Source organism: Mesocricetus auratus, unplaced genomic scaffold (assembly GCF_017639785.1).
Source record: "Mesocricetus auratus isolate SY011 unplaced genomic scaffold, BCM_Maur_2.0 Super-Scaffold_100030, whole genome shotgun sequence".
Taxonomy (NCBI): domain Eukaryota; kingdom Metazoa; phylum Chordata; class Mammalia; order Rodentia; family Cricetidae; genus Mesocricetus; species Mesocricetus auratus.
In genome coordinates this window covers 11595048-11609753 of record NW_024429211.1, presented here as the reverse complement: position 1 = coordinate 11609753, position 14706 = coordinate 11595048, and the positions used below count along the sequence as shown (strand labels likewise).

Here is a 14706-nt window from a genome sequence, read left to right as displayed (position 1 = left end):
CTATGTGGTGATGTGAAATTACAAGTTGATGTTTATTTGTTCCTTATGTAGACTTCCCAACAAGAATAGTTTTTTGTTTTAAATAGTCTGTCCTTTTCTAAATGTGAATTGTGAGCAGGGGAGAGGAATGGAGGAGACGGAGCAATTACATATAATGTTCTGAGTTCCTGAATTATTGATGAGACTTGCTTAACCCAAGGTGGGAAACTGCGAATTATTTGTCTTTAAAAGTACCACATAGCCCTCCCATGGGCTCAGGCTGCATATACAGAACACACAAGACCCGTGGAGAAATACGATCACCCTGGACCATCTTGAAGCTTGTAGTGAATGTACACAGGCTGGGTGGCATAAGTGTCACGGTGTTTCCAGGAAATAGTAACAGTTTGTTTATTTAATTCTGCTTCCTATGCAGAAAGAAAAGTCGAATTTCTGTATGGCTTTGTCATTTCAGTCCTTGCCTTGCACTTCCCTCTAATACTTGAAAATTTTCATTTCTGCTTCTGAGTAAGACTGTACTATCTTGTGCTGAACGCAGTTCATGCCTTTTCCTTTAAATCACCAAGCCTTGCAGTGCCGCTTTCTGGAGTGTCCCGTCCCAACATTCTTAGCGTTAATCATGCTAATCGGTATTTTCCACTTTGCCAGTAACTAGTACATGGTAGTAGTCATATAAAATTTGGTTGCACATCTTATCATATTTTCCACGTTGCCAGTAACTGGTACATGGTAGTAGTCATATACAATTTGGTTGCACATCTTATCACAAAGTAGTCTCTGACCAGCATGTTAGAGGCAAGGATTTGAGCAACTCTTCAGTGGTTCTCAGCCTTCCTAACACTGCGACCCTTTAATGCTGTGGTGACCGCAACCATAAAATCATTTTCATTGCCACTTCACAGCTGTACTTTTCTAATGTTATGGGTCCTTCGACTTGCAGTGGGATCAAGACCCACAGGTTGAAAACCACTGCTGTAGGCTGTGGGAAGAACAAGGTATAAAAATTTGGAATTGGATATCAGCATGTTCCTTTCCTTGTTGTTGTGATAAAATACCAGACAAAGCAGCTTGCGGAAGGAACGATGTATTGTGGCTACAGTTTAAGAGTACAGCCCAGGGTGGGGAGGAAGGCATGGTGGCGAGGGAAGCAGCAGGGTATACTGTGTCTATAGATAGCGGTACACTGCGTCTATAGATAGCGGTACACTGCGTCTATAGATAGCAGTACACTGTCTATAGATAGCGGTACACTGCGTCTATAGATAGCGGTACACTGCGTCTATAGATAGCGGTACACTGCGTCTATAGATAGCATGCACGAAGAGCAATGCTGGCGGTCAGATCAATGCTTCCTTTCTCCGATGTTCAGTCCCTCAGTCTGGTTTCCCACACAGTGCGACAGTGTTGCAGGCAATCAGGGTGGGCCTTCCCTTCTCAGTTAAACCTCTGGATGTGTCCTCACAGATGCACCTAGAGGTGTATCTCCTGTGTGATTCTAAAACCAGTCACGCTGACAATAGGAATTCACTATCAGTTGTGTTTATGCTAAATCATCAGTTTCCTAAAATTTCTGAAATTACAAAATTGAGCAAAACATTTACAAATAATATTTTCCCCCCTTCCCTCATAAAAAGTTAAAGGGTGACCACTGCATTAAGGAATCCTGAATATACCTTCCTTGGTGCTGCCAGCTGCTGAAAGTTAGCTTCTCCCAGTGGCCTGTGATCCCAGAGCTGCACACTGAATAAGCCCCTTGCCAAGCCACAGAAGTGCTTTTTTCTAGCCCAGAGTTCCTACAGGATAGTTTGTGATACAAACAACACTTAGGGAACTATGAATTCAATGTAAAATTGTATTTGAGATGCAGCCGTGTAAAGCCATGAGGATTTTTTTAAAGCCAACCCCTCTGATGTTTCCTTTTCTTTCCCAGCAGCCACCTTGGTTAACATTTTCTGTCTTTCACTTTGAGAGTTAGCATTCAACACATTTTCCCTACAATCTAGTCTCACAGACCATGGATGGCAGAGGCAACTGAATCTTTCTCAGGCTTCACTGAAAAGCAGATAAAGGGAAGCCCAGGTTACAAATTTGTTTTGAGATCTTTGCAGTGGGCAGAAAGTCTGCAAAGTTTCAGACCACAGCAGTAATATTGCGTGCAACACAATTTTGACTTATCTCCATTTACACATGTCAGACGTGACTCGTTACCCAGCCCAGGAGTTGTTTCTGCTACTCATGGTGCTTTGAGGAATGTGGGCTTTTTGGGTATGGCTTTATTAGTGGCACACTGTCTTCCTGCCGGAGAGGACTAAGGATAAGCAGCACTGTCTGAGACTAAGGATAACCAGCTGAAGTGTGTGTAAATCATACTTCAGCTCTATAGAGGGAGGCTCTGCAGATAACAAGACACATGTCATGAAACTCCACTCACAAGTGTTTGGAGAACATCTGTTCCCAGCTAACATGACAGTTGACTAAGGATCTTCACAAAGGTAGGTCTCGTTTCAAATGCAGGAATTACATTCATCTTGAATATATTCTCTCAGTGTCTTGTAAAAACACAATAACTATTCAGTTAGCATTCCAGAGTAGGTAGAATTTCAAGGTTATCTTAGCGGCAAAGATATGAACAGGCTCTTCAGAGACTGGTGCATAACTCAGTTGGATATGCTGACTAATATAGCTGCCTATTTCTACTGAAGGAAAACTAAAGATGAAATACTTTAAGAATAAAATGGAAGATGACCTTGACAGACAACCAACCAACAGACTTGCAGCCACGTTCATATCCAGTCATAGAAAAGGAAATTCTTATTTCCCAGAGATGACTCAGCTTTCCTCCCACACTGTGCTTATGAGAAAGCCTGGGCTGCAAACTGCAGCTCCCACTCCCATTGACCTCTCTACCAAATTGCCCTTCAGATAGAACAGATGTCTCATTGTAGTCCTTATGAGCTTGGACTGTCCCAAGATACATTTTTGGTTACAGCAGAGGGGCATGTTAGTAAGATAACACTGCTTAAGTGGCACACAGCTTTGTGGTGTGGGATCTTATCAAAGAGCAAGAATCTGACATGGTGGGGCAGGAGATTCAGACCATGATGGCTGGACCCTTTGCTTAACATCTTTCCTAGACATTTTTAGGCATCATCCTGGCTGAGGAGTTCTGTGCAGAACTGGTACCTACACTTCCTGTCTAACCCCCAGGAAAATTATTCCCTCCCCTGCTTTCTTTGTTTTGGAACAGGAGAACACAGGACTCCAGAACAGGGACCAGTCCTGACATTTGCATTTCAAAACACCAAGACCCAACACAGTGTGTAATTCCCAGAGGATGTGTGCCTCTCTTCTCAACCAGTGTGGATTCCAGTGTTATAAAAACATTCTCCACTACAGGATTCAAAGAGAGATAGTCATTCTTACCATAGCTAACAAAAAGCTTTTTTATTCTTGTCACAAAGGATTAGTTTGCATTTTTAGGTGCTGTCGGTTCGCCATCTGCAGTGGAGATGGAGAGTGGTTTATGAACCTGTGTCTTCTTGTTTCAGTAGGGTCTTCGTAGTTGTGCCTATGTCTCCACAGCCAAAGCAAAGCAGACCCTCAAGGTAAATACCTAGATGCTTAGACTGCACCTCTCCCCTTTCATTCTCTGTAGAGACTTGACCTCCACTCAAACAAGGGGAGCTGGGCACTCAGGGTTGATGGTCACATATTTTTTCAGTAAAATTTAAAACATTATTTCTTCTCAACTTTCCATATTGCAAAAGTTTTTAAAATTTACTGTAGGAAGGCAATAGCATGGCATTTTGTCTTACTAGAAAAACTTCCACACGCTTATGCTTTTAGTTATAGACATTATTATTGAAATCATTTAGAAGTATAAGCCTGCAGCTTGCTTCTATATACTGTATCGTTTTGGGTTTTACTGTTAAACATTTAAATAACAGATTCTTGCAATAAGAATTGCACACCGTTTAATTTTGGAATGTTTCTACTCCACTCTTGTACACAAATTGACTTCTGTAGTTTAACACCTGTGTGGCTTTGTCACATTTCTGTCCAGCACCATTCCTAGCTCTGACGCAGCCATCATGCTCCCCACCATGCCCTCCCAACTCACACATGCCTTGGCCAGACTGTAATGTTTCTTACAGGGTTGGGTAAGCCACAGGTTCTAGTTTGAGGCCCTGAGATTGCTAGTGCACATAGAAGGACTGACTCATTTTCTGTATTTTTTTCTAGACAAGAATATGATCTAAAAAGAACAGTAAACTTCAAAGAGCTTTATCTCAGTTACAGATATTTAAAAACACTCTTTTGTAATTTTCTTTTCATTAGATGGTTGGTGTATCTCAGAACTGATTTGTGAGGAAACTAATTTCTAGAGAGAACAGTTAAATGCATCATTCATATAGCGCATATATCTCTGTTTGTCTACCCTTTGTGTGTGTGTGCGCTTGTATATTTGTGTGTGTGTGCATGTACGTGTACATGTGTTTCATATGCATGGTTGTATTCTTGGATGTCCATATTTATATGTATATGTACATATGGGTGTGTGCATATGCATGTGTGTGCATGCATGTGTGCATGTGTATGTATGTGTGCCTGACTGTCTATATCCATGTGCACACGGGCATGTGCATGCTATACATGTATGAGCGAATGTGTGTGTTTGCTTGTATGTCTTTTAAAACCACTTGCATATTGAACTAGAGAGATTAGAATGTAATACAAAAAACTAAGGACTTTTCCCATTTAGGGAGCCATTTTAGAGATAACCTTTGAATGAATGAATTCTAAGGAAGCAGGATTGTGCATGGGAAGATCGTACTGGAGGTTCATTGGGAGCAGCTTGGATCCCCTCAGGGCCATTGAGAAATGTGCAGAATCTACTTGTTGTTTCTTCTCTGTCTTCATTCCCCCCAGAGAAGGTGATAGAAGAGGTCCACCCTGACAAGTTTCAGGGATGTGTTCCCATCCAGATGCCTTTTATGTTGTTCTGTCTAAACACAGACACACAATGACTAAACCAATGGTGTTTCGATGGAAGTTACTAAAGTCAGAAGCAAGGTGTTTCCCGTTCTTCTCCAGAGACCATGCAAAGCTCAAATACAGTGTGTGGGGGTGAGACTCAAGAGTTTGGCCCTCTTCTAGACCTACAATGCCCCAAGGTCTTCAGTGAATTAGGCACTTCCTGGGTCAGTTTTCTCTCTGGCCTGAACTTGAAGCTGTAGAAAATGTCATGAGCTTCCTGTTACAGTATGCAGTAAACATGGTTATTTCTGCAGAAACCTTCATAGAACCATCTACCTGACTCTTCTTCCTCCTGGAAGCTGCAGACTGCAGCTTGTCCTTGGTGAGCGTCTGCGCTGTGTCCTGGAGTTGTCTTGACCAGTGATCTTTTCTGGCTTCTGCGGGAGACTCATTAGGCTCTCTTCCTTTCTGTGTCTCCTTACGTCTCTGCCTACTTGCCTGTTTTGTGTGCTTTGCATTAAATGACTTTCCACAGATTGAACTCATTCCACTCATTTGCTGTTTGTGTCCTATGAGCCCTCAGCATCCATTCCTCCTCTTTGGGCCACTGTGAACCTGGCATATCTGTGTAGGACTGAAGGAGCAATCGTCCTTTGAGCTGATGCAGTAGGAAGTGACCCTGTCTCTGAATTCTTGCTGCCTGGACATTCCCAGTTAAGTACATCAGTGGTCCATGTTCTGTGGTTCATGCCATTCTTCAGAATCCATTGTGTTTGCTTTCTTCTACTCAGAGAACAACACTGTGCATCTTACCTTTACATTGTTCTAACTGACTTCCTTTAAATATATGACTTTCCTAACAAGATATATTTTGATTTTATTACAAGATGTGTTTTAATACAAATTAAGACATGATTTAATCAAATGATTTGATATCAGAACATTAACATTTATCTACGATACCCACAGTTGAAGTTCTTGGGAGAGTGCTTACGATGGTATTTGGCATATTGCCTTCAGGAACCAATGTTTTCTTGGGTGAGACATCAACATAACCTCCCAGAGTTAAACTTAATATGTGTCTTCATTAGTCTTTTATGTGATTCGTTTCTTGAGATATATTCCTGGTGGGTGTCCCAGAAGAGTTTTTTTTTTAAATCAAGAATCAAGAAAAGGCCATTAGGAAAAAATGATAAGGGCTAGAAATGTGCGCAAGGAAAAAGCAGATAACACATAGAAAAGAGTTCCCATCAGGTTTGGAAAGGTCATGGACCAGAGGAGATGGGATAAATAAAACAAAGATATAATCAGATCTTATCAAGTCTGTTGAAGAGCAGCCTTGAGCCCAGAGCCCAGGGAGAAGGGGTGATGAGAGGCTAGTGTGGACGGGAGATAAGATCAGGCAGACTGTCTTGGAAAAAAAAAAAGAGCCAGGCAGACACACACGGGGGCTCACAAACAGCTCCCTCTGCCATACCAACATTGACTCTCTCTTGAAGTCTTGAAGCGTACAGAGGCTTTAAAGAACTTCATAGAATCAGAAAAGTATGAACAGGTGACATTGTAAGTCTGGTTGCATTGTAGGGAAGGAACCAGAGACTGGAGAAATGCTAGCCAACCAAATTAGTCTGGGTGATATGTGTAACAGGACTGTGGCCACTTACCCAGGATCTTCTGCTGATAAAAGTTCCACATCTAGGGGCCAGCAAGATGGCTGAGGTAAAGATTCTTGCTGCCAAGAGTAATGGCCTGAGTTTCAGCTGACAAGCTGAGTTTGATCTTCAGAACCCATAGGTAGAACATGCCCACACACACGCACATGCACAGGCACACTAAAAGTTGTGCACAATCCCATAGGTCCAGATTTCCCCCTCAATATGAGGGCTCTTCAATGTGGAACCACTAAGGTCATCGCTGCGCCTCAGCAATAGCTGAAACACAGGCCATTACTGACATTGGCTGCACCCATCTTCTTGGGATGGTGTCACTGGCTACTTCCAGTAGGTTGTGGTTCCACTTGCTAATAGAGAGTTGCTTTGGTGAAAATTTTACACAAAATAGAGTTGCAGACTGCTCACAGGAACTGGAAAAAAATGAAGAAAATTATATTTTTATTCTTTATAGCAGTGTGGCTTTTTTCAATCTCTGGGTAATATCAGTTGGCAAGAGTCAAATAAATTACTAAAAATCATAATCAAGTTTTCAGAAATTTCTTACTCTGAGTTCTTTTTCTTCAGATGTTGCTCGAACTCTGCAGCCCCAATTTGCCTGGCGATTTAGCATGTGTTTCACTTAACACAGCTATAAAAAATGTGCTTCTCTGCCCCCTCTAAGCCCCTCAGTGAGCCCATGGCATTTATATTAAAATGTACCTTGTGCCAAAAATCCTCTCTGGAGTATTCTCCAACCATTTGCAAATTTCTTGACATGAGTTCATTACACACATACCCAGAAGCAGTGATTCCAGATGTGTGGCTGAGTTGAGAGCTTCACTTGGAAGTTAATACATTTTTCTCTTAGGAAGTCTGTAGACTGTTCATAACCTGCAGACGTTCTACACCTACCCTGTGCCTGGCACGGGTATTATGAACAGGGTAGTGAACAGGCCATATCTTCATCTCCAGGGAAGGGGAGGAAGGTGAACAACACTCAGATGGCCAAAGAGTAAAAATCCAGATAGGATGGTTTTCAACTTAAAGCATGTGGTTTCTGCCACAGCTACTCCGTTTTCTTCTTTTAATTATAATAGGTAATCAGTTAGCATAGCCATGTTCTAATAAAACTTCGTAAACAGTACAATGGGCCAGATTTGTCCTCTGGCCAGTCTTCTACATCCTGACACATATCACTAACCAATGTGAAAGAAGACACCAGAACAGAAGAACCAATCACAATCCAGACTGATGGGGTGGTTTAGAGGTCAGTCAGTGCTCTGATTGGGTGGTTCAGAGGTCTGTGGGTACTCCAATTGGGTTGTTTAGAGGTCTGTACGTGTTCTAATTAGGTGGTGTGGAGGTCTGTGGGTGCTCTAGTTGGATGATTCGGACACTCTGATAGGTAGTTTGAAGAACTATGGGCTGTCGATTTAGTACTTGGAGGTCTGTAGTTTGACTATGCGAAGAAAGAACTTTATCAGCACTGTCCATTTACTTATCCTTAAAATGTAGATAAAATTGTGAAAGTACAGAATTAGAAGGCAGGGACTGTGAAATGTGAAAAAGTCAGAGACTTAATGAGTATTTCTCTGTAACGGCATAGAATTTCTTAAAATAGCCCTATATACAGCCTCAGTCATCACTAACCATGCATATCTCTGCATTCAGAATGAGGGCTTCTCACTATCACTGCGAACACACAACCTTTACCACAATGTCTCTCTCTGCTCCGAAGTCCTGGTAGACCAGTGGACAGGGTTTGGTCTGCTTTCAATCCTAGCTGTCTCATTTGTTGTTCTCCTGTAGTTGATATATCATGACTATCTTGTCATCATTCTGTGAGGACCGGGAAAGCTCAAAGGAAGTACCGCTAGGATTCTAAGATGAGCTCAGAGTGATGGCTGACGTTCCCAGTGCATCAGTCCAGGCTGGCATGGGCATGTATGCCCCATTAACCAATGAAAAGGAAGCACATACTCCTGAAATTCTTAAGTTTCTGATGAGATTTGTGGTGTTAGTTCCGTTGTGGGTGCAGTTGTTGTCAAGCGCTGACCCATACACAAAATCAATGGCTCACACTTAACAACAGTGTGCAGTGATTGTGTCAGGTGGTTCAAGTATGCAGGCAATAGATGTCTCCTGAGTATAAGAGCCATGAGTTCAGAATACTCAGACCCATCAGAAGGAGACTCAAGATGAACACAGAGGAATGAGACAGAAAGTGAAAGTGCCTGTCTGATTTGAACCAGATTCATTTTTTTTCTCTTGACAAAATTTTCTGAGCACTTGTAGTAGATTTGGCACATTTTAGATATTAATGGAGTTAGACTTGTGAGATCGAAGTATAGAATTTTCATCTGGAAATCTTCCTAAAAACTAAAACAAAAAACTATGTTTCAAAAATCCATCAGTATCTTGGGATTTGATGCAAGAGAGAATTATTAGAAGATAGTGAAATGTGTGTGTGTGTGTTTGCACGCGTGCACATGCGCGCGCACGGGCACATGTGCATGCATGCATGCCTGTCTGTCTGTCTGTTGTCTGTCTGTCTGTCCTAGCAATGGGATGAATTCAAACAACAACAAAAGCTGGGGGAGCGTAACAGAGATTTAAATAGTGGAGGGCCAGGTTGGTGAGACTATGGGGAGAATTCAGAGAAGGGGTGCTATGTGTGGTCAGTTTTCTGTTGGTGATACAACGTCACAAAGAAGGTGAGTTACAATGAAAACAGCCCCATTTCCTTTCATTCATAACTCTGGAGACTCAAGGGGGTGGAGTCACCCCTGGTAGTACAGAGTCATGTGGAATCAGAAAGTTCACTTGTGTGTCATTCTGTCTCCCTCCCTCTTAGAAAGCCACTAGTGTTGACTTCCAGGTCTCTGTCTAATGACCTCTATCTGTCTATCCAGGAAAAGACTGTCCTCTAAACACCACCATATTTATAACGTGCAGTATGGGGACAGCATTAGTTTGGGAGAGAACAGACGACAGCAAGGGAAAAGATCAGAGATAATTGTGGAGGACCTTGATGTAAAGCCAAAGGAACAACAGTCTGACTTGTGGATTTTACACCACAGTTAGAAAGAATGGTTAAGTTTAAAGAAAATAACCAGACAGAGGTGTGCATGAATTATCGTTCAGGGGCTGGCAAGATGGCTAAGCAGAGGAAGATGCTTGTTGCTAAGGCGGAAGCTTCACCCCAGCCGCTGTCATCCACATTACAAAGAGTCTGGGATGTTATGGTGGAGTTTCCACCCAACCCCCCCATCTCCCTCCAAATCCTGTTACATCTCAGAAAGCCCACCAAATGATGACCCCTTCCCCAAAGATGCTCAAGACCACTCCCACAGGGTATTTAAACTGCTACCTAGAAACCAGACTCGTGGCTTTTCAGGTCTCCCTTAACTGTCTCCTCTCTGGGGGGCTGGAAGTTCATCCTATCTGGGAGCACTGTAGCCATTAAACATGGGCTTTTTCTGGCTTTTTCTAATTGAGTTTGGTTTGGATTGCTGGGTTGGCAGAGAGGCTTATCAGGGTGTAGAAACTTTTCACTTGTCACCAAGACTGATGTCTCATGTTCACTCCCCAACTCCTCAGTGGTCTTCTCTGACTCCCAAGCTCATGCCACAGCATGTGTATATACACACCCCCTCCACACAAATACATACATGTGCACTGTGTAAAGCTGGCTTCCTGAGGTCATGTGCCTCTTCCATTTATTTGCTGCACAATCCTGACCAAGCTCTTCAGTCTGTCTGTGGCACACTTTTTCAGAGAGCTGGTCATCCACTCGTTCGGCAGCAGGTCTCAAATGAATCTGGCTCCTAAGAACTGAGCTGTGAACAACCTTTAAAAGGGACTCTTCTAACAGAAATGAATTCGAGGGAGCAAACGTAGAAGGTAGTCTAAGGTTTTGACGAGGTCAAAGGGAGTAAACTGGAAATGGGCTCTAGAGTGACCCACTAAGTCCTGCTTGGTGGTCTCTCCCCTAGAAGTCTGATCTGCTTGGGTACGTAAGTGCCAAGGAGAGGTTTGTCTTAAGAACAGGAGAGAAAAAAATCAGCTTATGTAACAAGAAAATGAAGATTGGGGTCGGTTTATCTGAAGACCGCAACTAGTAATTGAGCATTTCTGGACAATACCACAAACCAAGGCATGCAACCCCCCTTTGCTAATACTTGGTTCTGTCTGAAGTTAGAAATGGCGACTTTAGGAGCGACACTGCCCTCTCGTGGCCTCCTTGCCCCCTTACACACATTCACCGGCTGTTCTCCGCTCCTTTCCTGTAGCAAGGAACACAGCGAAGTGTTGCCTCCTGTTTGTTCCGTTAAATACATTCCTATTCCTTACCGTAGGGGAAAGAATGGGAAGCAATTCTGCGATGGCGGCTACTGTTGAAGAGGATAAATATGTGTAGCCGACTAGGGTTGGAAGCAGGGACAGAGCATGCTCTGTCGGGGGACGATGACTTGCAGGTTTCAGTACGGCATGCTCGTTATATAAACTAAGGGAAACAATGGCCCCATTGCATCTTGTCTGTTTTTCAGTTTAGAATTGTTTCTTCGGCAATATATATAAAACAAAACAAACCTCTAGATTCAGAGAATAATTTTATTCTGTGGTGTGGGTACAAGTTTTTTGTCCTCACCCACAAAAATATTCTGAAAAATGAGTTGGGGAATGCGTTCTGTCCCACACACCCTGATGCACGTGGCGATGGAGGAAGCAGGACAGAATGAGGATTAATCCCCCAGACCCTGGCTCTGTGCCAGCCAGCTGGTGGCCGGAACTCCATCCGGGACATTAGGCTGTTTCCAGGTGAAGGGCCAGGGGGAAGGCAGTCTTCCTTCTGCAGTGGGTCCCCTCCATCGTCCCATGTCCGGATATCCCAATGTCATCAGCGTCGCTTGTATTGCTCTCACTGTTATTCCAAAAAGCCCCAGTTTCTCCGGGGTGGGGCTTCCTTAGAGTAGTCCTTGTTTCGGGTTGCTTGTGGTGGACACTTAACCCTTCTGGTGAAGACATTCATGATACCGCAATTAATCTTTGCTGGGTTCGTTCTTCAGTGTTGCAGACCTTAAGGTTCGGCTTTCCTTGCACTCGATGAGCGCTCTGTTCCGCTGTAGTGTCTTCCCACCGCATCCCCTGGCTTATGCACCACGCCAATTCATCATCATATATTAAACGAGTTGTGCTAAAATAAACCAGTGCAATATAGAACTCTTGAAAGCTCTGGAACTCCGAAGATAAAGATGTGGCCAAGCCATGTCAATGACTATGATCAGGATTGTCAGGTGTAAATAAATGAAGTACCGTTGACTTAGAGGAGATAAAATGTACTTTTTTTTCCCATCATGAAGTTTCTGATTGTGACACTGTTCCCCCAGAGAATCTAGGGACTTAGTTTCTACCCCTCCCTAGCACTCTGCAGAGATAGTGGCTCTTAAGAGACACATGTGGCCCAGAGTGGCAGTGTCTAGGAGGAAAGATGAAGATGAAGAACGCATGTGGACCTGGAAAGAAGGTTCTGGAAATGTCACTTAGCTTTTCCGAATACATCTAATTCACTGTAACTAAAGCCTGTGGCTATGTGGCTAACTTCATAGGAAAAGTTTAAAGTAGGTTTTGTTCTGCATCAGGAGGAGGGAAAAGGATGCCATGAGCTGGCTGGTCGTTGCCAGAAGTCCAGGAAGCCACCCATAATGACGGTGTAGCTGGTCACTAAACATGATCTGAGCTCTGGAGTTAAGGCTTTGATTCTGTCCTTGGTGCTAGAAATTAAAAGGATGAGGGATACTAATGTCCAAACAATTTTCTTTTAAATATTATTTTTAAAGATTTTATCTATTTTTAGTTTTGTGCATGTGTTTGTGCTTGTGAGTGCAATGACCTCAGAAGCCAGAAGGGGGTCAGATTACCCTGGAGGTGGAGTGACAGGCAGTTGTGAACACTGAACATGGGTAAAGGGAACCAAACCTTTGTCTTCTACAAGAGAAGTACATGCTCTTAACCCATGAACTATTTCTATAGCTCCTTGAGTGCTATATATTTCTTTATTTTTGTCTTATTTTGCTGTTTTGGGGAAATCATATAGGAGGGATACCAGTCAAGGGTGGTTTTAATAAGGATTAGTATGTATTTATGGTAAAATGTATTCTCTTACAAGCAACTTAATTGTAACTTGGACTCAAGGCTAAATTCAGTCAGCCTTAGGGTCTATGCTTTTTAAGTAATATATTAGTGAAATAGTAAGTACGATTGAGAAATAATAAAAGCATTCTCACAAAAATGTGGTTACTTAACATCTAATGGCTTTCATAGCACTGCAGGCTAGGGCATTTGATTTTTACAGTGTCTCCTTCAAACTAGATAGATTTACATAAGAGAGCCTGGGAAATGAACAGTGTGCCTAGAGACAGATGATCTGTAAGTGTCAGGGTCAAGACGTAGCCATGTTCATGTGGAATTAACTCCCTGTTCTTCCTTTTGACCTGTGGGACCTAGCAGAACCTGAGGGGGAAGTGTGGAGGGAAGAAAAATGACACATCTCTGTACCTTTCTTAGGAAGCAGGCAGTTTAGGGGGGGACATGTCTGTGTTATTTACATGGATAGCTAGTTCTTAGGCAGGCTGTAAAGCGAGTCTTGCTTAATAACTGCAGCAAAACCAGAGGGGCGGAGTGGCAGAGCATGTTTTCCTTTGATAAATAAGGGAAGCCCCTGGCACTAAAACACCTTGTGGTCTACGCTGGGGTGTCACTAGGCAACCGAGTGCGGCTTGCTTTGATTTCTGAGCTATTCACAGAGGCAGAGGGTCTCCCCGAAGGCTTTTCAGAACTAGCCCTTGCACAGAGCTAGATTAAATGGCATGCAAGGGCACAATGCTCCCTTTCCCAGAATGCTTCCTGGCACGAGTCCTTGTGCTGCTACTGCATCAGGTCATATCTGTGCAGCTGCCACTTGGCCTGATCTAGAATTTCTTATTCAAGCTTTAATTAAAATCTCTAGCAAGAGCTGTCTGTCATTCCTGTTTTGTGATTTTCCTCTGTCAGAGGAAAAAAAAAACCAGCTTGGTGCTCAGCCCTTCTCGTGTGTCTATGTCGTCTTTGTTTCTGCAGGAGGGCTCTGAGAATCCCTTCAATTACTTGTAGGTGTGCACTGGGGATCTCAGTAGAAAGAAAGTCATAACCAGTGGTCTAGTCTCAGAGCTGAAGATAAGGGAGTTATAAGCCTCAAAGTTTATTTTTAACTCACTGTAATACACTGTCAAGTGAAAAACAAAAGTATCAGCAGGAACCATTTTTATAATGGTCTCTCACTGAAGTGGCATAATTCTCGGTATTGAGCTTGGAGAAATAGGGACCCTAGGTTAGAAATTACTGTGCATTTGTATTTCACCAATGACAGGGATATGTGAGCTAAAGAAAAATCAGGTCAGATTAAAGCAACAATTGACTCTGAATTCAAATCAGTTATTATTCTACATGGTGTGCACACTGTGCACATTTTTGGTCAATTAAGGACTATGTTATTTATTTATTTATTTTTGGTTTTTCGAGACAGGGTTTCTCTGTATTGTTTTAGAGGCTGTCCTGGAACTCGCTCTGTAGAGCAGGCTGGCCTCAAACTCACAGAGATCTGCCTGCCTCCCGAGTAAAGTGATTAAAGGTGTATGCCACCAACACCAGGTGACTATGTTATAGATTAAGAAGTGAATTTTGCTGAGAAATTCTTTCAACATGATAATGCAGAATAACACATTTTTTTTTACTAAAATGTAATGTGGACCTGGCACTGTTTTGCCAGCCTGGGTAAGATATAAAACTTCTATGAAAGGGATTCAGGATATCTAGTACATATTGTGAAAATTCAGAGGAGAAACTGTAACTTTACTCAGGAGACCCTTTTAAAGGACAGTTAGCATCATCATCGTCACCATCACCATTACAGCCATCAGCAGCATCATTCCTTTAGAATTATCACAACCATAACGTCTGTTATCCTCATAACCATTCTCATCACCAGGACTATCTTCATTTTCATTATCATCCTCCCCATCATAATAATTGCCATCAC

At 42.7% G+C, this 14706-nt stretch overlaps 1 protein-coding gene across 10 annotated transcripts in view; it reads left to right on the top strand.

Annotated features, from left to right (window-relative positions):
- Gas2 (growth arrest specific 2) overlaps positions 1–14706 on the top strand; it is a 151990-nt gene that overhangs the window by 119042 nt on the left and 18242 nt on the right. Inside the window, exon 8 of one of the 10 annotated variants that reach the window (XM_021234766.2) lies at positions 3552–3605. The exons of the other annotated variants lie outside the window; for them this stretch is intronic. Coding sequence (XP_021090425.1) covers positions 3552–3605 — 54 coding nt within the window. The remainder of the gene's footprint in view (positions 1–3551; positions 3606–14706) is intronic. 10 annotated transcript variants of the gene reach the window in all.